The 18,596-nt window shown below is 35.6% G+C and overlaps 1 protein-coding gene across 1 annotated transcript; it reads right to left on the reverse strand.

Annotated features, from left to right (window-relative positions):
* Nucleotides 1–436: 436 nt before the first annotated feature.
* LOC115979365 (probable uridine nucleosidase 2) lies at nt 437–6,451 on the reverse strand. The gene is made up of 9 exons (XM_031101388.1): nt 6,202–6,451; nt 4,857–4,972; nt 4,594–4,653; nt 3,596–3,781; nt 3,409–3,513; nt 1,821–1,917; nt 1,393–1,500; nt 1,168–1,303; nt 437–834 (listed from the first exon to the last, which is right to left on the reverse strand). The coding sequence occupies exons 1-9, from the start codon at nt 6,248–6,250 to the stop codon at nt 726–728; spliced, it is 966 nt and encodes a 321-aa protein (XP_030957248.1). The 5' UTR covers nt 6,251–6,451; the 3' UTR covers nt 437–725.
* Between the last annotated feature and the right edge of the window lie 12,145 nt (nt 6,452–18,596).

An 18,596-nucleotide genomic window follows, 5' to 3' on the forward strand; every position in this document is an offset into this window, starting at 1 on the left:
TGAAAATTGTAGATGAGTTGAAAAGACTCAAAAGAGTGAACATATATATATATATATATATATAAATATATAAATAAAATACATCAAAATGGCTACACATTGACACAACCAAAAAAAAGACCTAAATGTTGATAGTTACCCATACATGTGTCTGTCTGCATCTATGCTTCCGCATATGTATGTTTTTTCTTGTGTATATTTGCACGTAACAAATACATAGAAATGATCCTATTAAATAATTAAAAGATGCAAAAATAAAGGTAATGCAATATCTTTTTCATGTTTATCATAATAATGCAAATAACATAAATGGATAAAACACAAAATTTTCACCGAAAACCTCATCCATGGTATATCAAAACCACCTAATTAAAGACAGACTCCTTTTATCTTGGTACAGCATTATTATCTTTTTGCAGTTTTGGATCATTTCAGCTTTCCCAGAAAATATTTATTGGATTTCAATAGTTGTTACTAGTTACACCAGAAGGAGTTTATTTATTCAAGAAAAAGAAAATTACAATTTTGTTAATTCTATAGTACCATACAGCATCAAGACTGAGGCAGTGACCAAACCAGATTCCCCTATACGAAGTACAATAACAGAAAAATATCAAGTGCTCGACCATTGTTATGTAGGATATATCTGAATTGAAATCATAGGCTAGTATTTGCATCACAACAGCTATGAACATCTTTGAGAACCGCTAATTCTAACCACAACTTCAGGAGTCCATAAGGCGTTCCATGACCAATTTGACTAGAGCGGGAGCATCAGCAGTGACTGCAACCTTCACTGTGGGTTTATCAGTCCATTCAGTGACTTCACCAAACCTGGTTCATTGCAAAGAAAGTACAAATGAGTCAGTTGGAGCACAATAGCTTTCTCTCCTTTTCTTTTTTACTTTTTAATGACTAACCATTTTTTTAAAGTTAGTTTTTCTATACAAATATTTCAGGATACTGAGAAACACTATTTAACTCTACACCGTTTTAATCATAAAATTCATTATTATGGTCAGAACCCCATTATTTGATACAGGAATGGGATCCTAATGCAACACAAATAAAACAACTAACTCAATTCAGACTATGTGGTCTGCAAAGGAAGTACGGGACCAAAAATAAGCAGCTGCATCTGCTGATTTTAGGTGTCCAAAGTCCTACCTCTTCTGTTTGTTGTATAATATTGTTAGTCCTTTAGTGATGCCACTTGTCTGGACTCTAACCACACCCTCTGTGTAAGTCATAAGTGAAGGATCAACAGCTGCAAGAATGGTTGCTGGATCATGAAGATAAACTCCTACATCAAGACAAAGACTGGCATCAGTAAATTAAACAATTACCTATCAACTCACTCAGTTTCATCAACTCTTTAAAAAATAAACCAACCTTTAATGTTGTATGCATCGTAGTGATATGAAAAATACACATCTAAGATTTTGCACAAGTACTGAGCAAATTTTCCATCTGACCTTGACAACTTCTCTCTATCAGCATCTATAATGTATCAAAATTGATGAATCAAATTCAAAGCAAATCCAAATGACAAAAACAAAAGATCAAAGCGAAAGAGGAAAACAAATATCATTAAATTACAATTTTAAGTTTTCATTTCATATTCTGATTGGCAACTCTATATATAAAGCTACAACATTGTTATAAGGTGTGCAGAACAAACATTTAACCTGGATAAAAAGGTCATGGCTATATTTTTTAAATATAAAGGGTAATATCTTACAAGAAAAAAGATGGAAGATTTCTTGATTCTTACAATAAATATGATTAACAGTGCATAATACCAATTTGCCAAAAAGTACCTGTGAAGACAACTTGTTGAGTGACATTTATGCCCACAGCCACTACATCTGCTCCACTTGTGAATACAATATCTGCAGCATCTGGATCGCCAAAAATCTGGTTATCTAATTTAAGGGTTAGAGAGGGAGAGGAGGAAGAGAGTTGGAAACCACCACAGGGCGGGGAGCATGTTGGGAAAAGTGAAAATGGACCAGTAAAAGACATCAAAGATCTGCTCAACGAAAAATTATACAGATTGCTCCATAAACTTTGTTTCCCAGGCTTCTTTATAGTCGATAAGTATTAGAAGTATGTGATTCATATCCCAATAGGAATCGGTAATTTAACAATAAGTTCAAGAAGAGATCAAGTTATCAGAAAAGGATTTTGATAGGCCAAAAATGAATTTACCCCTTGTGATAAATTAACCAATTAATTTAGCCAAGTGAATTAATTAAATTAATTAACATACAAACATGCAGTAGCACAAACAAATCACCAACAAACTAAATATACAATGGAAAATAAGTTGATACAGTGATTTGTTTACAAATGGGAAAAACCAACACTGCAAAAATCCCACCGGGTGATTTTAAGATCACCACACCCGAAATTCCACTATTATCACAACAAGCGGTTACAAGTAAAGGAATCCCAGTACCTGATACCAACCTACAATTGAACCCTTACCCCAATACCCAATTGGACTTGTTCTATAGTGATAATTTTTCCTTCTGATGCATGGCTCCCAGTACATGACTAATCAATTGCGTGGATCCCAATACGCAACTTCAAACACTAACTAGAGAAATTTGTTGGTTGCAAAGTTTTTCAGTTCATCCCAACAATGAAGATCAAAAAGATGCTTAATTATAAAACCTTCGGGTGCACAAATACAACAACTTTTTCACAAGAAAGATGAACTAGAGCAAATCTGTGTCTCTGGTCACAATTTGCTTGAGCAAACTTTGCTCAACGCTTGTGCAACTTGTGAACTCTTTGACGGCCCTTAAAATAATCCTTTTACATGTCTAGGGTTGTGAGAAAAGAAAGTTCAAACACATAAACACAAATTGGAGTCAAAACAGAACTGAAATCTGTTTTTCATAAACCTCAACAGATACCCTATCTGTCGAGTTGCTGTCGAGCCACAAGACCGAACAGCTCTTTAACCTTGATAGATGGCTAGTTGTCGAGCTTTAATGACAGACACTTTTCAGCTTGAATCTTGGGCAGACTTGCATGGTTTCAACACTTGATCTTAAAACAAAGTTTCTTGAAGTATTAAACACATTCTAGATTTACCCAAATACAAGTAAAGTGCGTTTTGTCAAAGAATTAGCCAATTACATAAAATAGTGACATATGTTCTTAACAAGTAAATCACATATGTCCTAACAGATTTTTAAAATTCTTGAGGACAAAGGCAACTACACTCTCTATCTCCAGCTCTTACTAAGTAGGGCAGCAAAAAAATTGAGCAATACAAAAGGCATCTCATTTTCAGGTTTGGTAGGCTTGCATGTAGAACAGATCACTAAGCAATGTACATTTTGAGTTTATGAGTTGGAAATTACAGTCTGAATACATAAATTTCGAGCAACTTACATTGGCTTCTGATGCAGGATTCACATTCCCATTTACCAAAAAAGCACCACCAAGAAGAACAATCTGCCCAATGTTCTTTGAAAATGCAGGATCTTGTTGGATAGCCTACACCAACGGATATATAATTTAAAATATAATGGATAATATTCAATATTAGAGACCACGCCAAATGATCAGGAACTCTAACCAGTGCAATATTTGTAAGTGGGCCTAGTGCCACAACCGTGAGTTTTCCTGGATAAAGTTTTGCTTGCTCAATGAGAAATTTAGCTGCTGACTGTTCAATTGGCTTTCCTTTTGGTGGAGGGAAATTTTGGTTGCCAAGTCCATCTTTACCATGGACGAAATCAGCAATGCGCAGTTTTTTGTTATTCTGTAAAATGAATAAAGAAGAAGAAGAAAATTCAAATCACACATCTATGTCTACTTGTAAATGAATGATATGTAAATAAAAATGTGATGGTGCTTCAAATTCAGAGTTGAAATTATGTGAGCGAAACCACATAATCTACAATACAATTTCTCCTGGAACACAATTAGCTGTTATCATGAAAACTCGAAGTCAGCTTCTTCTGTGAGATAACCAGCTTTAAATGATGTTTCCAAAGAAAAATCATATTTATTGCAGCAAATGAAGCTTTAACAAACCGTTCAAAGAAAAAAGAAATAAAAAACAAAACCTGTTTTTTGCTCTATTTACAAAATTAACAAAGGGAAATCTCAGGTTGTCCTTTCATTAGTTTTACTCATTTATGATACTATCTAGACTCTAAACACATATCATAGAGCAGTATGAGTTCAGCCTCTCAATCATCATGAGGCACATAAGCAAAAGTACAATAGGTTCAAACCCTTTTTTTTGGGCAAAAATATAAGAGGATCACACCTGAATTCCCGAATAGATTTCCCCATATATGTTCCTGATGCAAGAACAAAGTTTGTCTTCTAACTACCAAAACTATTATCTTTTTTTTTTTTTTTTTTTTAATAGGTCGGTATTATCTTTTATTAAAATAATTTAATAAAAAGTCCTATCAATGTATATTTCCCACATCCTTCCTCTTTTTGAAAGTTAACATAAACAAAAAAAAAAAAAAAATCACAAAAAGACAAAAATAAATGCTCAAAGATACAAATCTAAAGAGCCACTATAACATGGGACCATGGTTTTTTGTCTGTACATACAGTGATTGAGACATGAGATCCTTCAGCCACTGGGATATCAGTCCTTCCTGCAACTTCAAGCTACATCACAAACATATTGGAAGAGTTACTACGATCAGCCTCAAAGGAAAGAAAGGGGTTGTGGGGGGGGGGGGGGGGCGGCGAGGGGAGAAGGTAATTCTAATAGTACACTAAAAACAAACCCCAATTCAGCTAACGAACAATGCAAAGAATAACTCATAGATTCAAGATGCCATAAATAAAATAAACCTCATTAGCTTTACCAAATGCAACGCATTTGTTGTGGCCAGGGTTGTATAAACATTCCCATATATAGTTGTAAGGCCAATCACCTCCACCTCTGGTGACCGTAATGCCACAAAAATTGCCATGGCATCATCTATATGCACCATCAACTCACATAATGTCAGAAAGATGACAAATAAAATAACATATATATGAATGAAAGCCATTAAGACAGTTGCAAATTCTGGTAGAGCAATTTTGTTTTCTGAGTTCCCATATGGAAGCATAGCGTGTGGACATGATGGAGACACTCTCATGCATGTCCTCAATGTGTGGGGAGGAGAATATATATTCTCTTATTAAAAAAATTCCTTTGATTTTAGATAAGTTTCAGAAGATTTTGATAGTTGTTATTTATATTGAAAACATAGAATATGCCTAAAAAAAAGAGAGAGATATATATACACACACATACATATATTAATCAATTAATTGTTGTATCCCTACCTAATTTTTCAAGAATTGCAGTGCCCCTTGTGTCCGTGTCTGTGCTTTTTAGTATAAAAGTCCAAAGAATTATTAAAATTTTCAGACAATTTCACTCTCAAGAAAAAAAAAAAAAAAAAAAAACCATTAATTATAACTGAACGCATTAAGCCAGTTGCAGAACTGAATGAATCTATGTGGTTCCCATATGATGAAAAGTCACTGATTTTATTAAAATTCCAAGTCATACCCTGCTGCTGCACCCAACAACCAAACAGAGCATCAGGCATGACTTCTTTGATATGAAATTGCTGAATTTCATGGAATCATTGACTGATCTACGGTTTAAAATATGCAGATAATCATTGACTGAATTACTATGTAGTGTCCTAATTTGTCCAGAATTACAGTGTCCCGTGTTGTGTATGCTTTTTAGTATAAAAGTCCCAAGGTTTTTATTAGAATTTGCAGACAATGATTTACTCTGTCTCTGAGAAATAAGATTACAAGAAATCAGAACCACTCTCCAGTGGAATACAGAGTGAATTGATAGAAGTAAACGAACCCCTGAAATTCTATGTGGTTTCCTGGATTCCCAAATGATGAAAAGGTCTGGGATTTGATTAGAATTCCAATTCATACTCTACTGCTCCATTTTCTCGGCAACCAAACAGAGTAGAGCATGACTTCTTTGATATGAAATTGTTAAATATACATGGAATCATTGACTGATCTTTTTTTCTTTTTTTTCTTTTTTTTTTTTTTAAATCTAAAATATGCAGATAAACATAATGAAATGTAGAAATCTCGGATACCCAGACACAATAAGGTCCAAAGAAACAAACTTTGAAGAAAACGGGATTGAATGAAATTATGAAAAGAGATAAGTTGACTTACCAATACCAGGGTCCGTATCAATGATGATCTTCTTTGGCTGAGCTGACATGGCGTCTAAGAATGAAATAGAACTAGTACACAAATTGATTGATAGGTTGTTATTAATAATGGTATAGAGTATTCACAAGGATTGATGGTGATTTATTAAAATATTATGGAGTACATGGGAAAAACAAAATAAAAGAGGTGGGTTGTGAGTCTTGTGACCTGTGGGTGTGTCGGTTTATGTAAGTAAAGGGATAAAGAAGTCAATTACATTAAGGAAGATTGTAGCTGGAGCATCAGATTCTCAGAGTGGTCTCACTCTCAAGTCTCAAGTCTCACCTCACTTTACTGCTTCAAGCCCCATGTTTATTTTTATGTTTGAGCAATGAACACTTGGGTTGTGCTGTTGGCCTGTTGCTGTGAAAGGAAAAGAAAAGAGAAAAAATAAACAAAATATGTTTATGACCCTTCTTTTGTTTATTTTTTTATTATTTTATTTTATTTATTTCAGATAATATATGATAGGATAATTAGGATTCAACTTATAAAACTTCAAATAGTTTGATTCTCAACCAAAAAGAAAAAAAACTTTCAGATAGTTTTTAGTGTGGCAGCATAGACGAGATTCTAAGCCTAAGTATTTTATTTGACCACAAGAGATTGCCTAATTGAATTGACTAGAGCTATGATGTATTTTTCATTTGGTTTGACCCAATTTTTTTTACAATAGGTGATATAAAGTATTTTACAATTTTTTCCACAGTTCTTAAGTGGTATGTCTTTCATTGGGGTTATAGGTGGTTTCGTGTGAGTGATGTTGTATAAATCACAATTTAGTGCCTTCGTTAATAATAGTACTTTTCTAATTGACCAATCACAACTTTTAGGACTAAAAATGAACAAAAATAATGGAAGGACAAAATTGTTGTGATCTAAAACTTTTGGGGACTTAAAATGAACTTTAAGAAAAAAGGGACTAAAATAAAACTTGGATCAATGTACATTGATTTTACCATGATTATATCAATAAAACATCATAACTCTTGTGTGTTTAAACTCTTGACAATTACTAGCCTACTAGTAATATTATGGATGAGGTTGCACTTTTGGTTGATTTTTTTTGTTTTTTTGTTTTATTGAATAAAATGGGGATGGGGTGATCAACCGTGCTACCCTACCAATGCATGGCCATAATAGCTTCTACATTAGATGAGAAACAGATGTCTAAGGGACTTAAAATAGGGATAGAAGTGGCAAGCATTTTCTTAGACAAGCTTAGCCATAGTCACTAGGTTTGAAGTGAACTATCACTCGACTCGATCATGTCAATTGACAAAACTTTTACTATCAACCTCGAAATTGTCAAAATCTGAAAACCTTAATTTTTGGTGGCCAGTCAAATTTCAGACGGATGATGCTTTCAACACAAGTGTCCCAAAAATGAACCAAAAAAAATTAAAAGATCTATGAACCAAAAAAAAAATGCTAAGGGCTTGTTTAGATCACCATGATTTTGAGTGATATCACTCAGTTTTCATCATTGAGTTTCCAAAATGCGTGGGTCCCACCGAAAATATCTTGTTTGGCTTGGTTTTTGTGCGATGTTTCCATCACTCAAAACTCAAAAATTTGAGAGATGGATGATGGAAACTGAAAACAGAATTTTGGTGTTTTCAGTTTCTGAAATATGAGTTATGGTGGCAAAAAGTGAGTTATGTGACTGAGTTATGTCACCAAACAATAATTTTGAAGTTTTTGAGATAAAGTAAGGTTTGGGTTATGAATTATGGGTTTTGAGTTTGAGTTATAAGTTATGAGTTATGAGTTATGAGTATTGAGTTATGAAAACTGAGTCATGGCCAAACCAAATGAGCCCCTAAACGTCTCAAAAGTCAAAGGAGAGTCACAAAAAACCAACACATTGAAATAGTACATTACAAATCCATGGATAATGAAAGAGATGGAATCATATGGATGAAGCCTCAAAAGGGACAAATGAGAACTAGAAAATAAATGTGTTCGATCTCTAGTCCAAAGGGTTTAAGTTGGTGTCATGAAGTCGAAGGTGACTAAAGGGTTGTTTGGTTTAGCAATTTCCATAACTCATATCTCAGTTTCCATAACTCATAACTCTAAAATGGTGGAACCCATAGCAAAAAGGTTGTTTGGGAAGTCCATAACTCTGTTTCCATAACTCTGTTTCCATTACTCAATTCTCTGATTTTGAGTTATAAGTTATGGAAACTAAAAACACATTTTGGCTGTTTTTAGTTTCCATAACTCATAATTCAATGGCAATATTGTAATTAAACACACATAGGGGACCCACAAACAGTACTCAGCCGTAACTCTTAACCTTTGACTTTTTTTTTCTTTCTTCTCCTAGGTTGGCTGTTCGGTTTTTTTTTTTTTTTCTTCTTCTTCTTCCTTTTTTTTTCTCCTGGGTTGGCTATTCGGTCTATTCTGGGTTTCTTTTTTTTTTTTTTACTAGGTTCGGTGAGTTTGGGTACCGAAGAAAAAAAAAGCTGCACCGGTGACAGGTATGGCACCCACAAATAGTGTGAAAAATATTGAGTGATGGGAAGTGAGTGATGGTGCCAAACAAACATGGTATTTTAGAGTGATGAGTGATGAGTGAGGAGTGATGAGTGATGAGTGACGGAAATTGAGTGACCAAAAAAAATAAACCAAACAATGCCTAAGTGACTTTGAAGGGCAAAAGTTTCTTTTTTTTTTTTTTTTTTGGGGGAAGGAAGGGGGAAAGGTTTGATGGATGATGAAGCTGTGTTTAGCGAGAGAGACAAAATTGAAGGGAAAGTGAAATATGAGAGTTTTTTTTTTTTAGTGACAGAATATAAGAGAGGGAGTATGAATTATGAAATATTTATTTTTCATAAAAATACAATGCATGTCTTTGTATATGGTTTACAAGATGGTTTATTTAAATTTTCAATTAATATTTTTTACCAAAAACACTATCTTTGATCGTTCATCGGGTCAGAACTGCTTACAACCCATCAGATCGGACTCATCAATTGGGTCTTTTGGATCTTTGCTAAGCCCATCCTGTCTCTTTTTTTTTTTCCCAATTCTTAGAGTATTTACAACAATCTCTTCATATTTTTTTACTGTTTGAAGAGTAAACAATAACTTTTATCTTTGACTTTGTATCTTTTCAAATATATTTACAACCAACTCTCTATCATTTTTTTTGTATCTCATTTAAATATAATTTCTTCAGTATTTCTGTATTCTTTTTTTAATCTTCCTTTATTATTTTTAAATCTTTCTATATTCTTCATTTATCCATTCCTAACAACTATATTTTTCAAATTTTCAATCACTATATTTTTTTAATCTCCCAAAGATAACATTTTTGGTAACATTTTAATTTGAAATTTATTAAATCTATTTTAGCCTTGTAATTTATCAAATCTATGTAATTTGAAATAATAAAAAAATATATTCAATTATTTTTCCCTTCGAAATTCATCAAAACTTTCCAAGTTTTTAATTTTAATTTATGATTATTATTCATTAACTTATCATTATCCCTTTCTATTTTGTCTCCTAAAAACCTATCAAATTTTAGTTTAAATGATTATTATTATTATTTATTAGAAAACATCTTAGATCATAAATACTAATAAGTAATCTTTTTCTTCTTTTTTTTTTTTTTTTTTTTTGTTAAGCATGCTAATAATATTACGCAATAAACAGTTTGTTATAAAAGAGTTCAGCTTTATTAAAAGCTGGCAAACTATCCACTACCATAGACGGTGGGTCATACAACATAAGAAATCAGTTAACTGAATAGCTCCCAATTTAGCTAACATGTCAACACATCTATTTGCTTCCCTTTATATATGGGTCACTGTGCAGTTAGGGAATGATCTAATCAGGTTCCTACAAATAGTCAAAAGAGGTTCTAACATGAAATTTACAGTGGAAAGATTGGAAAGCAAAAAAAAAAAAAAAAATCACTTTTGCATCTAATTCTGTATTGATATTGTCTAAGTTCAATTGCTGAGCCAGAGAGAGGCCATCCTTAAGGGCCCAAAGCTCAGCCATATTGCTGGAAATACTCCCAAGACTCCTCGCAAAACTAGTGATCCAATCCCTATTGCTACAGCACAGCACCCCACCTACACCAACTTTCTTAGGATTCCAATAATAGATTAATCTGTATTGAGCTTCACCCAACCCAGAATGGGCTTTTTCCAGTAAACATGGTCTTGGATTCTACTTGGTTTGCTTGAGTTATCGGGTAAAATAACAAAGAATTCAGTTCCCTTCTTGATACAATGAGAGTGTATGTTTAGGTCGGTTCTCCCAAATTGGAAGATAAACCTATTTCAATGGAGCCAAATCATCCATATAGCTTGGGTAAAAAACAGTCTTCCAAGGGATACGAGGCTGCAAGAGAAACTCATGAGATTCACAATTGCTTTTTCCCGAAGAAATCTTGCCTTGCATCACTGATTCCTAAGTTCCTCTAAACATCCTTCGCCACACTATAGTCTTGTAGAGCATGGGCAATTGACTTAGCAAACATATTACATAAATTATAGGTAGCATCAAGATTAAAACCTCTTGAACCTAAAACTTCTTTAGTACAAATGCTAAAGTGAGAGCATTGCCAAAGGAAGAATTATATTTTTGGTGTAGTTTTGGCATTTTAGACCCATAAGTTAGAAGTATCTAGGTTCAAAGGTTCTTTTTTTTTCCATTTAGCATTAAATATCTAACATTTTCGTTAGTTGTCAGGTTAAAAAATAATTTTTGAAACTAACATCTCGATATTCGATTAGAACTCGAGCTTTTGAAGCTCGATTTCAGTGTTTTTGTGATACCATTACATGGACAAATCTTCCACGTGGAGCAAATTTAGCCACGTAGAAATCGAGTTTATAAGACTCAAAATTTGCACACCATTAACCAAAACGCAAAACCATAGCACTTTCAAATGGCTCATTAAAAAATCCTCAAAGTTCAAACCCTGAAACACTCTCAGTCAAACACTCACTCACACAAACTTCACTCTACCCTCTCAAACTCACTCACTCACTCACTCTCAAGCAATCGTAGCCCATTGCCAACAAAATCGTAGCCCACCGTGCCGAAGGTACTCATTCTCAAGCAATTGTAGCCCATTGTCAACAAAATCATAGCCCACCGTGCCGAAGCTACTCTCTCTCTTTACTCAATACGTTGTTGTTTTTACTTCTTAGATTCCTCTGTCTCTCTCTCTCTTTCGCCAATTTTAGATTTTGGAATTTCATGATGTTACCTAGGGTTTTTCGTTTTTCAATTTCGATTCTTTTTTGTGTTTTGGTGATTCATGCTTGGTTTCCAAGAAAAAAAATTGAGGTTTTAGGTAGGAAATGATCATTTGTCATAGCAGGCATGAATGTATATTATTCTATTTGGTTGTTTGGAAAATGACTAATGTTAGGACATATGTGATTCACTTGTTAGGAACATATGTCACTATTTTAAGTTGCACAAGTGTTGAGCAAAGTTTGTTCTAGCAAATTGTGACCGGAGACAAAGTTTTACCCTAGTTCATCTCTTTTGAAGAAGTTGTTGTGTTTGTGCACCGTAGGGTTTTGTGACCAAGCATCTTCTTGATCTTCATCATGTGGATGAACTGAAGAACTTTGTAGCCAACAATCTTCTCTAGTTGGTGATTGAAGTCGCGTACTGGGATCCGCGTAATTGGTTAGTCACGTACTTGGGAGTTGTGTATCAAAAGGAGAAATTGTCATTATAGAACAAGTCCAATTGGGTATTGGGGTAAGGGTTCAACTATAAGTTGGTATAAGGTACTGGGATTCCTATACTTGTAACCGCTTGTTGTGATAATAGTGGAATTTCGGGAGTGGTGACCTAAAAATCACCCGGTGGGGTTTTTCCATTAGGTTTTTCCCATTCGTAAACAAATCACCATGTCAAATTTATTTTCCGTTGCATACTTGGTTTATTGGTGATTTGTTTGTGCTACCACGCATTTGCATGTTAATTAACTTAATTAATTCACTTGGCTAAATTAATTGGTTAATTTATTACAAGGGGTCAATTCGTTTTTGGCCTATCAAGTGGTATCAGAGCAGGCACACTCTGATTAGGGTTAATCTTTGTTGTGCTGATCCATTGACCCCTGTTTGTCATGGATAGAGGACAATCTTTAATCATACCTCCTTTATTTGATGGCACTAACTATGCATACTAGAAAGTACGCATGAGAGCTTTCTTGTAGTCCTTAGATGAGAAAGTGTGGCAAGCTGTGGAGATAGGCTGGAATAAGCCTACAAAAGCGCCGGGCGATTAGGATGATGCCAAGATCAAGGTGGCAAACTTCAACAGCAGGTCATTGAATGCTTTATTCAGTGCAGTCACCAATAAGGAGTTCAAGAAAATATCCTCTACTGAAACTGCTAAGGAGGCATGGACCATCTTCCAAACAACCTATGAGGGAACCAAGACTGTCAAGGATTCGAAGTTACAGAGGCTCACTACAAGCTTCAAAGAGATTAAGATGGAGGAGGATGAGTCATTCTATAAGTTTTATGCCAAGCTCACATACATAGTGAACTCAGCATTCAATCTTGGGGAAACTATTCTCGAACCCAAGATTGTGAGAAAGGTGCTCAGATCGCTGCCCGAGAGATTCCATGCCAAGATCATGACAATAGAAGAATTAAAGGATATTGACAAGATTCCATTGACTGAGCTAGTTGGTAATCTGCAGACCTACGAGCTAGGGTTGACTAGGATTGGTCAGTCGGGCAAGAGCAAGAGCATGGCACTAAAGGCTAAGAGCAGTGAGACAGATGAGTCTTTAGATGATAAAGATTCTAAGATGAAGTCCTACATCACTAGGTAGTTCAAGAAGTTTATGAAGAATGCTAATGCAAAGGGCTTCGACAAGGACTATAGGCAATCCAGTTCTTCTCAGTTCAAGAGCCAAGACAAAGGGAAGAAGGATGCAAGGGATGGAGGTCAATACACTGTTCCCGCAGGACCTAAGTGCTTTGGGTGTCAAGGCTTCGGTCACATGAACAGGAGTGTCCTACATATCTCAAGAGCATTGGGAAGAGTAAGGAACTTGCTGCTACTTTGAGCGATACCGAGCCTAAGGATGAATCCGACAATAAGGATGATGGAATCTTGAATGCCTTCACTGCCACTATCAATCCTACTGATGGGATTGTTGAAGATGTGGTTGAAGAAGAGGAATTGGTGGAGTCCAAGTTTGAAAAGATGGATGATCAAGATGATATCCATACAGCCTATGAGAAATTATACAAGCTTTCTGAGAAACATGAGAAACTATATAGGCTGACCACCAAGAAGCTCAATGATGTGGAACTTGATTGTGAAGAGCTTTCCACGAAATTTGATGAAGCTAATCAAACTATTGGAGCACTGAGGTTCGAGAACAATTTCTTGGCTGAGAAGACTAAGAAGCTTGTAACGGAACTGTTTCAAGTCAAAGCTCAATTGGAGAGGACTTCAACTGCAAAGCTTGATGAGATGCTCAGTCTTCAGAAATCTGCTTCTGATCGAACAGGCTTAGGGTATGGTTTCTTTTCCTCTAATATTACTTCAACTAGTACTACTGTTTTTGTTCCTCCTGCTAATAATGTTGAAATTGAAAACAATGATGTTAAAATTGATTTAGCTAGTGAGAACATAGACAAATGTAAATCTATCTTAGGAGCACCCCCTAAACAAGATAAGAAGGAAGCTAAGAACCCTAGGGCTAAGATGGCTAACTCTCAAAAGCCTAAACAAAAGAAGCAACATCTCTGTCACCATTGTGGAGTTGCCGGTCATACTCGACCAAATTGCTATAAGTGGTTAGCCATTCAACAAAGCAATAGCATTATAGCATCTAGGAACCAAAATCAGCTTCAATCCTCTCTTGCTCCTCTTGGAGATCTTCTCAAAGCCCTCATGTTCCTTTCGAACTTGAATAGTTTCAATTCTTCTCCCTCACCACCGATTCAAGGATTTAATCAAAGGAAAGGTTCTTCCAAGGTGTGGAAGAAAAAGGACTCCAAGTGATTCTATCACTTTTCTCTTTCTCTCTTCTTGTTTTTATTTTTGCATAACTTGTGTGTTTTGCTTTTGTTTTGAGTCAGTCTAATTTTTTATGCTTTGCTTTGTTTAACATGTTTTTGTTTGGTTATTTTTCTGTTTTTTTGTTTTGTTTTTCATTAAAAAAAAATCATAAAAATATAAAAACAGTGTGTGTTTGTGTACATTGGTACTTGTGTACCTTGGATGGCCATTGAAACAAAATTTTCTAAATTTTGTATCTTTTGTAGCTTAGATGAGCATCTCTATGCACAACTAAGCAAGTAAGCTTTGTGGCTCTTGTTTGTGATGAGTAATATTAAATTATCTCTTGTACTTAACACTCGTATCACTCTTTTTGACAAGAAGGACTAGAAAATCCTAAGAGAAAGGCATAAATAACCATCTCACCACTGTTGTCCACCAATCATAAAATGACATCTGTGTGCTTCGACATAGCAAAAGTGTAATGTCAATGACATTTGTGTGCTTCGGCATAGCAAAATTGGAATGTCAAAAGCTTAACATAATTGAGTATTTCTTCTCTATCTCTAATATGCCCATGCATGATTTGCTTAAAAAGAAAAATATGCAAAGAAAAACTAAAAAGCAAAAAAATAAAAATAAAAATAAAAAATGCTTTTAAATATGATTGCATTGCAAGCGTGTATTCTAAGAAATGTGGGAGTTATAGGATGTATAACGAAGGTGATAGTCCCCATCAAATAGTTATGATTGTGTGTGAGTTAAAGTGATTTTCTCATATCTCAAATCATCATAACATGTATACACTTATGCAATCTTGCATGTTTTTCACACACAACACGCAATATTCTTTGCTACTCTTGATACATGTGTAGGTACAATGTGATTTGGCCATCACATTTTACATGTGTTAATGTATGCTCTCTAAATTGTCTTGACTTATTTTTGAAATATAAAATTGGTTAGACCTATTTAGTGTGTGTGTGTGTGTGTGTGTGTGTGTGTGTTTGGGATCCATGTGCTTAAAATTGCTGTTGAGAGATGATTTTGAGAGGTTAATATGGTGTTTGGATCATTGGTTAAGTTGTATGCTTGATTGCATTCATGTCTGTGTTTTTCTCTTCTTAAAAAACTATTTTTAAAAGCTAGCTTGACACCTCCTCGACACCTGGATATCTGTCTAGCTTCCAAGCTTTTTCTTATTGCAATCTCGACACCTCCTCAACACTTGGTGGGTCAATCGAGAAAGTTCCTATCCCCTCGATAGCTTCTCGACACCTGGTGGATCGATCGAGCCTCATCTCTTATGTTTGATGTTTTGTACCTCAACACTTCCTTGACACCTATATCTGTCGATGGCCAAATCCTCAATACTTGGCTCGACACCTTGATCAACACCTCTCAACACCTTCTTCTGTTAGGATTTACTGAGGTTCTATATATTCTCCTCGTGCGATCCGAACCTCATTTCTCTCGATCTCTCTCTCGATAGCTCTGTCTCTTCACCTCCCAAACCTCTCTTTCTCACTCCAAACCTCTCCCCAGTGATTCTTCAAGCTTTTTCAAGTTTTCCTTCACTTGGTAAGCTTCTAATCTCCTTCATTTACATGCATTTCATGTTTTGCAACCTAGGTTTTGGGATTTTGAAAATTTTGGGATTTTTCAAAATTGATAAGTGTTTGTTGAAATTCTGGGATGGGTTTTTGCTTAAATGAGTTTAAAATCTCATGCATTGCATCACATTAGCATAATAATAGTATTATCATGCATTTTAGATGTGTGCAATTGATTGTGTGCTAGTAGGATTGGATTGAGCTAAGCCCATGATGTAATTTACTATGCATGTCACATATTCATGCATTTCCCATGCATATGTACTCCATTTCAATATACTTGCTATATCTGAATTGTTTTGGAGCTTTTCTGATTGTTTCTTTTTCTCTTCCTCTCTTTCTGTTTACGTTAGTCGTGTCTATGGCACCTAAGCGTAAATCCACTCTGACTCGGAACCCTCTTCGTTCCAGAGCCTCTTCATCTTCTAATTTTGCTCCTATCTCTCTTTGGTTCAGTGATGATGATGCCTACAAGGCATTCTCGAAGAACTTTTCTAGATGCGGCATTCATTCGAAACGCCAAGCCATTCTGGCGGACTTCACCGACATCGACCTTCCCGATGTCATTCACAATCAGGGATGGGAGTCACTGTGTGATGTCCCAGTTACCTATCCTCTCGTGCTTATCCAGGAGTTTTACTCTAACATGCACAGGATTGATTGTTCAGTACCTCTTTTCTTCACTCACGTTTGAGGTACGCGCATTCCTGTCACACCGCAGCTTGTTGCGGATGTGCATTGGGTTCCTAGGGTAGAGTTCCCTGACTACCTTGGTTGTGAGCGTCTGCGGACTGTGTCCAAGGATGAGCTCAAATCTGCTTTTTGTGAGCGTCCTTCCAAGTGGGGTGAGCCCCAATTCACTTACTGTTCGGGCTTTGCAAAAGGCCCTCAGTTTTTGAATATGGTGATGACCTTTGTACTCCATCCTCTCTCTCATTATAACTCCATTATAGAGCTTCGTGCTTGGTTTTTGTTATCCCTCCTTGAGCATGTTACTATTGATTTCCCTTCTCATTTTATTCTTTCCATTATAGATGTTCATCTAGATTCGGCGTTCCGTGATAAGCTCATCTTTCCTTCCACTATCACGAGGATATTACATCATTTTTCCATCCCTTTTCCTATGTCCGACCACTTCACTGATATTTGTGCCATAGACTATGCTACCGTTAAACATAGCGAGGCGCAGTTCAGGTTGCAACAGACGAATTCAATACCTCCCTCCCGTTCAGCTCCATCTTGATCTGCTCGATCCACATCCGCTCCCTCCTCTTCCTCAAGCGAAGTGTCACTAGGAGACATCATGGTGCAGCTTCAGCGCATGGATGCTTGCCTAGATACACTCTCTACAGAGTTGTATCAGGTGAATGTCCGTGTTGGCCGCATTGCTAGACGGCAAGCAACTATGGGCGGTTTTGCTCCTGAGGCTTCTCCTCCACGACCTCCTCCTGCAGCTTTTGATTCTGAGGATAAGGATGATGATGATGGTGATGAGGATGATGCTTCTGATGATGATAATGGAGATGCTAGCTCTATCGATGAGATGTCTACTTAACACTCTTACCCTTTGTCACTCATGACAAAAAGGGGAAGTAGTTTTGGTATATGAGAGTAGTCATACTTAGGGGAAGAGTTAGTACAGGACATTTTTTTTTAGGGGGAGTGTTGATATCTTGATGGATGTAGTGAGGATTTTATATATCTTTTCTTTTCTTTCTTTTATAGATACATTGTTCTTGTACTTTGGGTCTTGTGACCATTTATTGACATACATTATACTTATTCTTCTCTGTATGTGGATGTATGTTTTTTCTTTCACCTACCCTTACATGTGTTGTTTCTTTTCTATCTTTATACACATGTTTCTTATTACTTGTATACAATCTATTATTTCTATTTCACACAAAGATGCCTTGATGAGTTTTGTTTAAAATGTTTCGCAAATACAGGTTGTCAAAGTCTACTTGCCATAAACTCTCTTCTTGCAAATTTTTTCAAGAGTTTGTATTAGGATAGATTTTATTGTATTCACCAAGTGAATATGAGTTGAGTGATTTATGTCTTTTCTCATATGTTCATTTGTTTGTTGTGGTTTTGTCACGGATTGCCAAAGGGGGAGATTGTTAGGATATATGTGATTCACTTGTTAGGAATATATATCACTATTTTATGTAATTGGCTAATCCTTTGACAAAACGCATTTTACTAGTAATTGGGTAGATCTAGGTGTTTTTAATATTTCAAGAAATTAGGTTTCAAGATCAAGTATTGAAGTCATTCAAGTCTATCCAAGAAACAAGCTAAATAGTGCAAATTCATTAAAGCTCGACAGCTGGCTCGATAGCTGCATCTATAGAGCTTAAGAAAGCTGTTTCAGCCCGTGTACTCAACACCTACTCGACAGCTTCTCGATGCCTCCTATCTGTTGAGGTTTAAGAAAAACAGAAATTCTGGTCTGTTTTCTTGGAAACTGTGAATGTGTCTTTGGGATTTCTTTTCTCTTAACCCTAGACATATAAAATGATTATTTTAAGGGCTGTAAAAGAGTTCATAAGTTGCACAAGTGTTGAGCAAAGTTTTTTCTAGCAAATTGTGACCAGAGACAAAGTTTTGCCCTAGTTCATCTCTTCTGAAGAAGTTGCTGTGTTTGTGCACTGTAGAGTTTTATGACCAAGCATCTTCTTGATCTTCATCGTGTGGATGACCTGAAAAATTTTGCAGCCAACAATC

This window comes from Quercus lobata, chromosome 3 (assembly GCF_001633185.2).
Source record: "Quercus lobata isolate SW786 chromosome 3, ValleyOak3.0 Primary Assembly, whole genome shotgun sequence".
Lineage (NCBI taxonomy): Eukaryota > Viridiplantae > Streptophyta > Magnoliopsida > Fagales > Fagaceae > Quercus > Quercus lobata.

Coding starts and splice junctions, on each gene's coding strand:
- LOC115979365 (XM_031101388.1), bottom strand. CDS start 6,250: ATGTCAGCTCAGCCAAAGAAGATCATCATTGATACGGACCCTGGTATT. Junction 3,514..3,595: donor CACTTACAAATATTGCACTG/GTTAGAGTTCCT, acceptor CCGTTGGTGTAG/GCTATCCAACAAGATCCTGC. Junction 1,918..3,408: donor ATCCTGCATCAGAAGCCAAT/GTAAGTTGCTCG, acceptor TTAGATAACCAG/ATTTTTGGCGATCCAGATGC.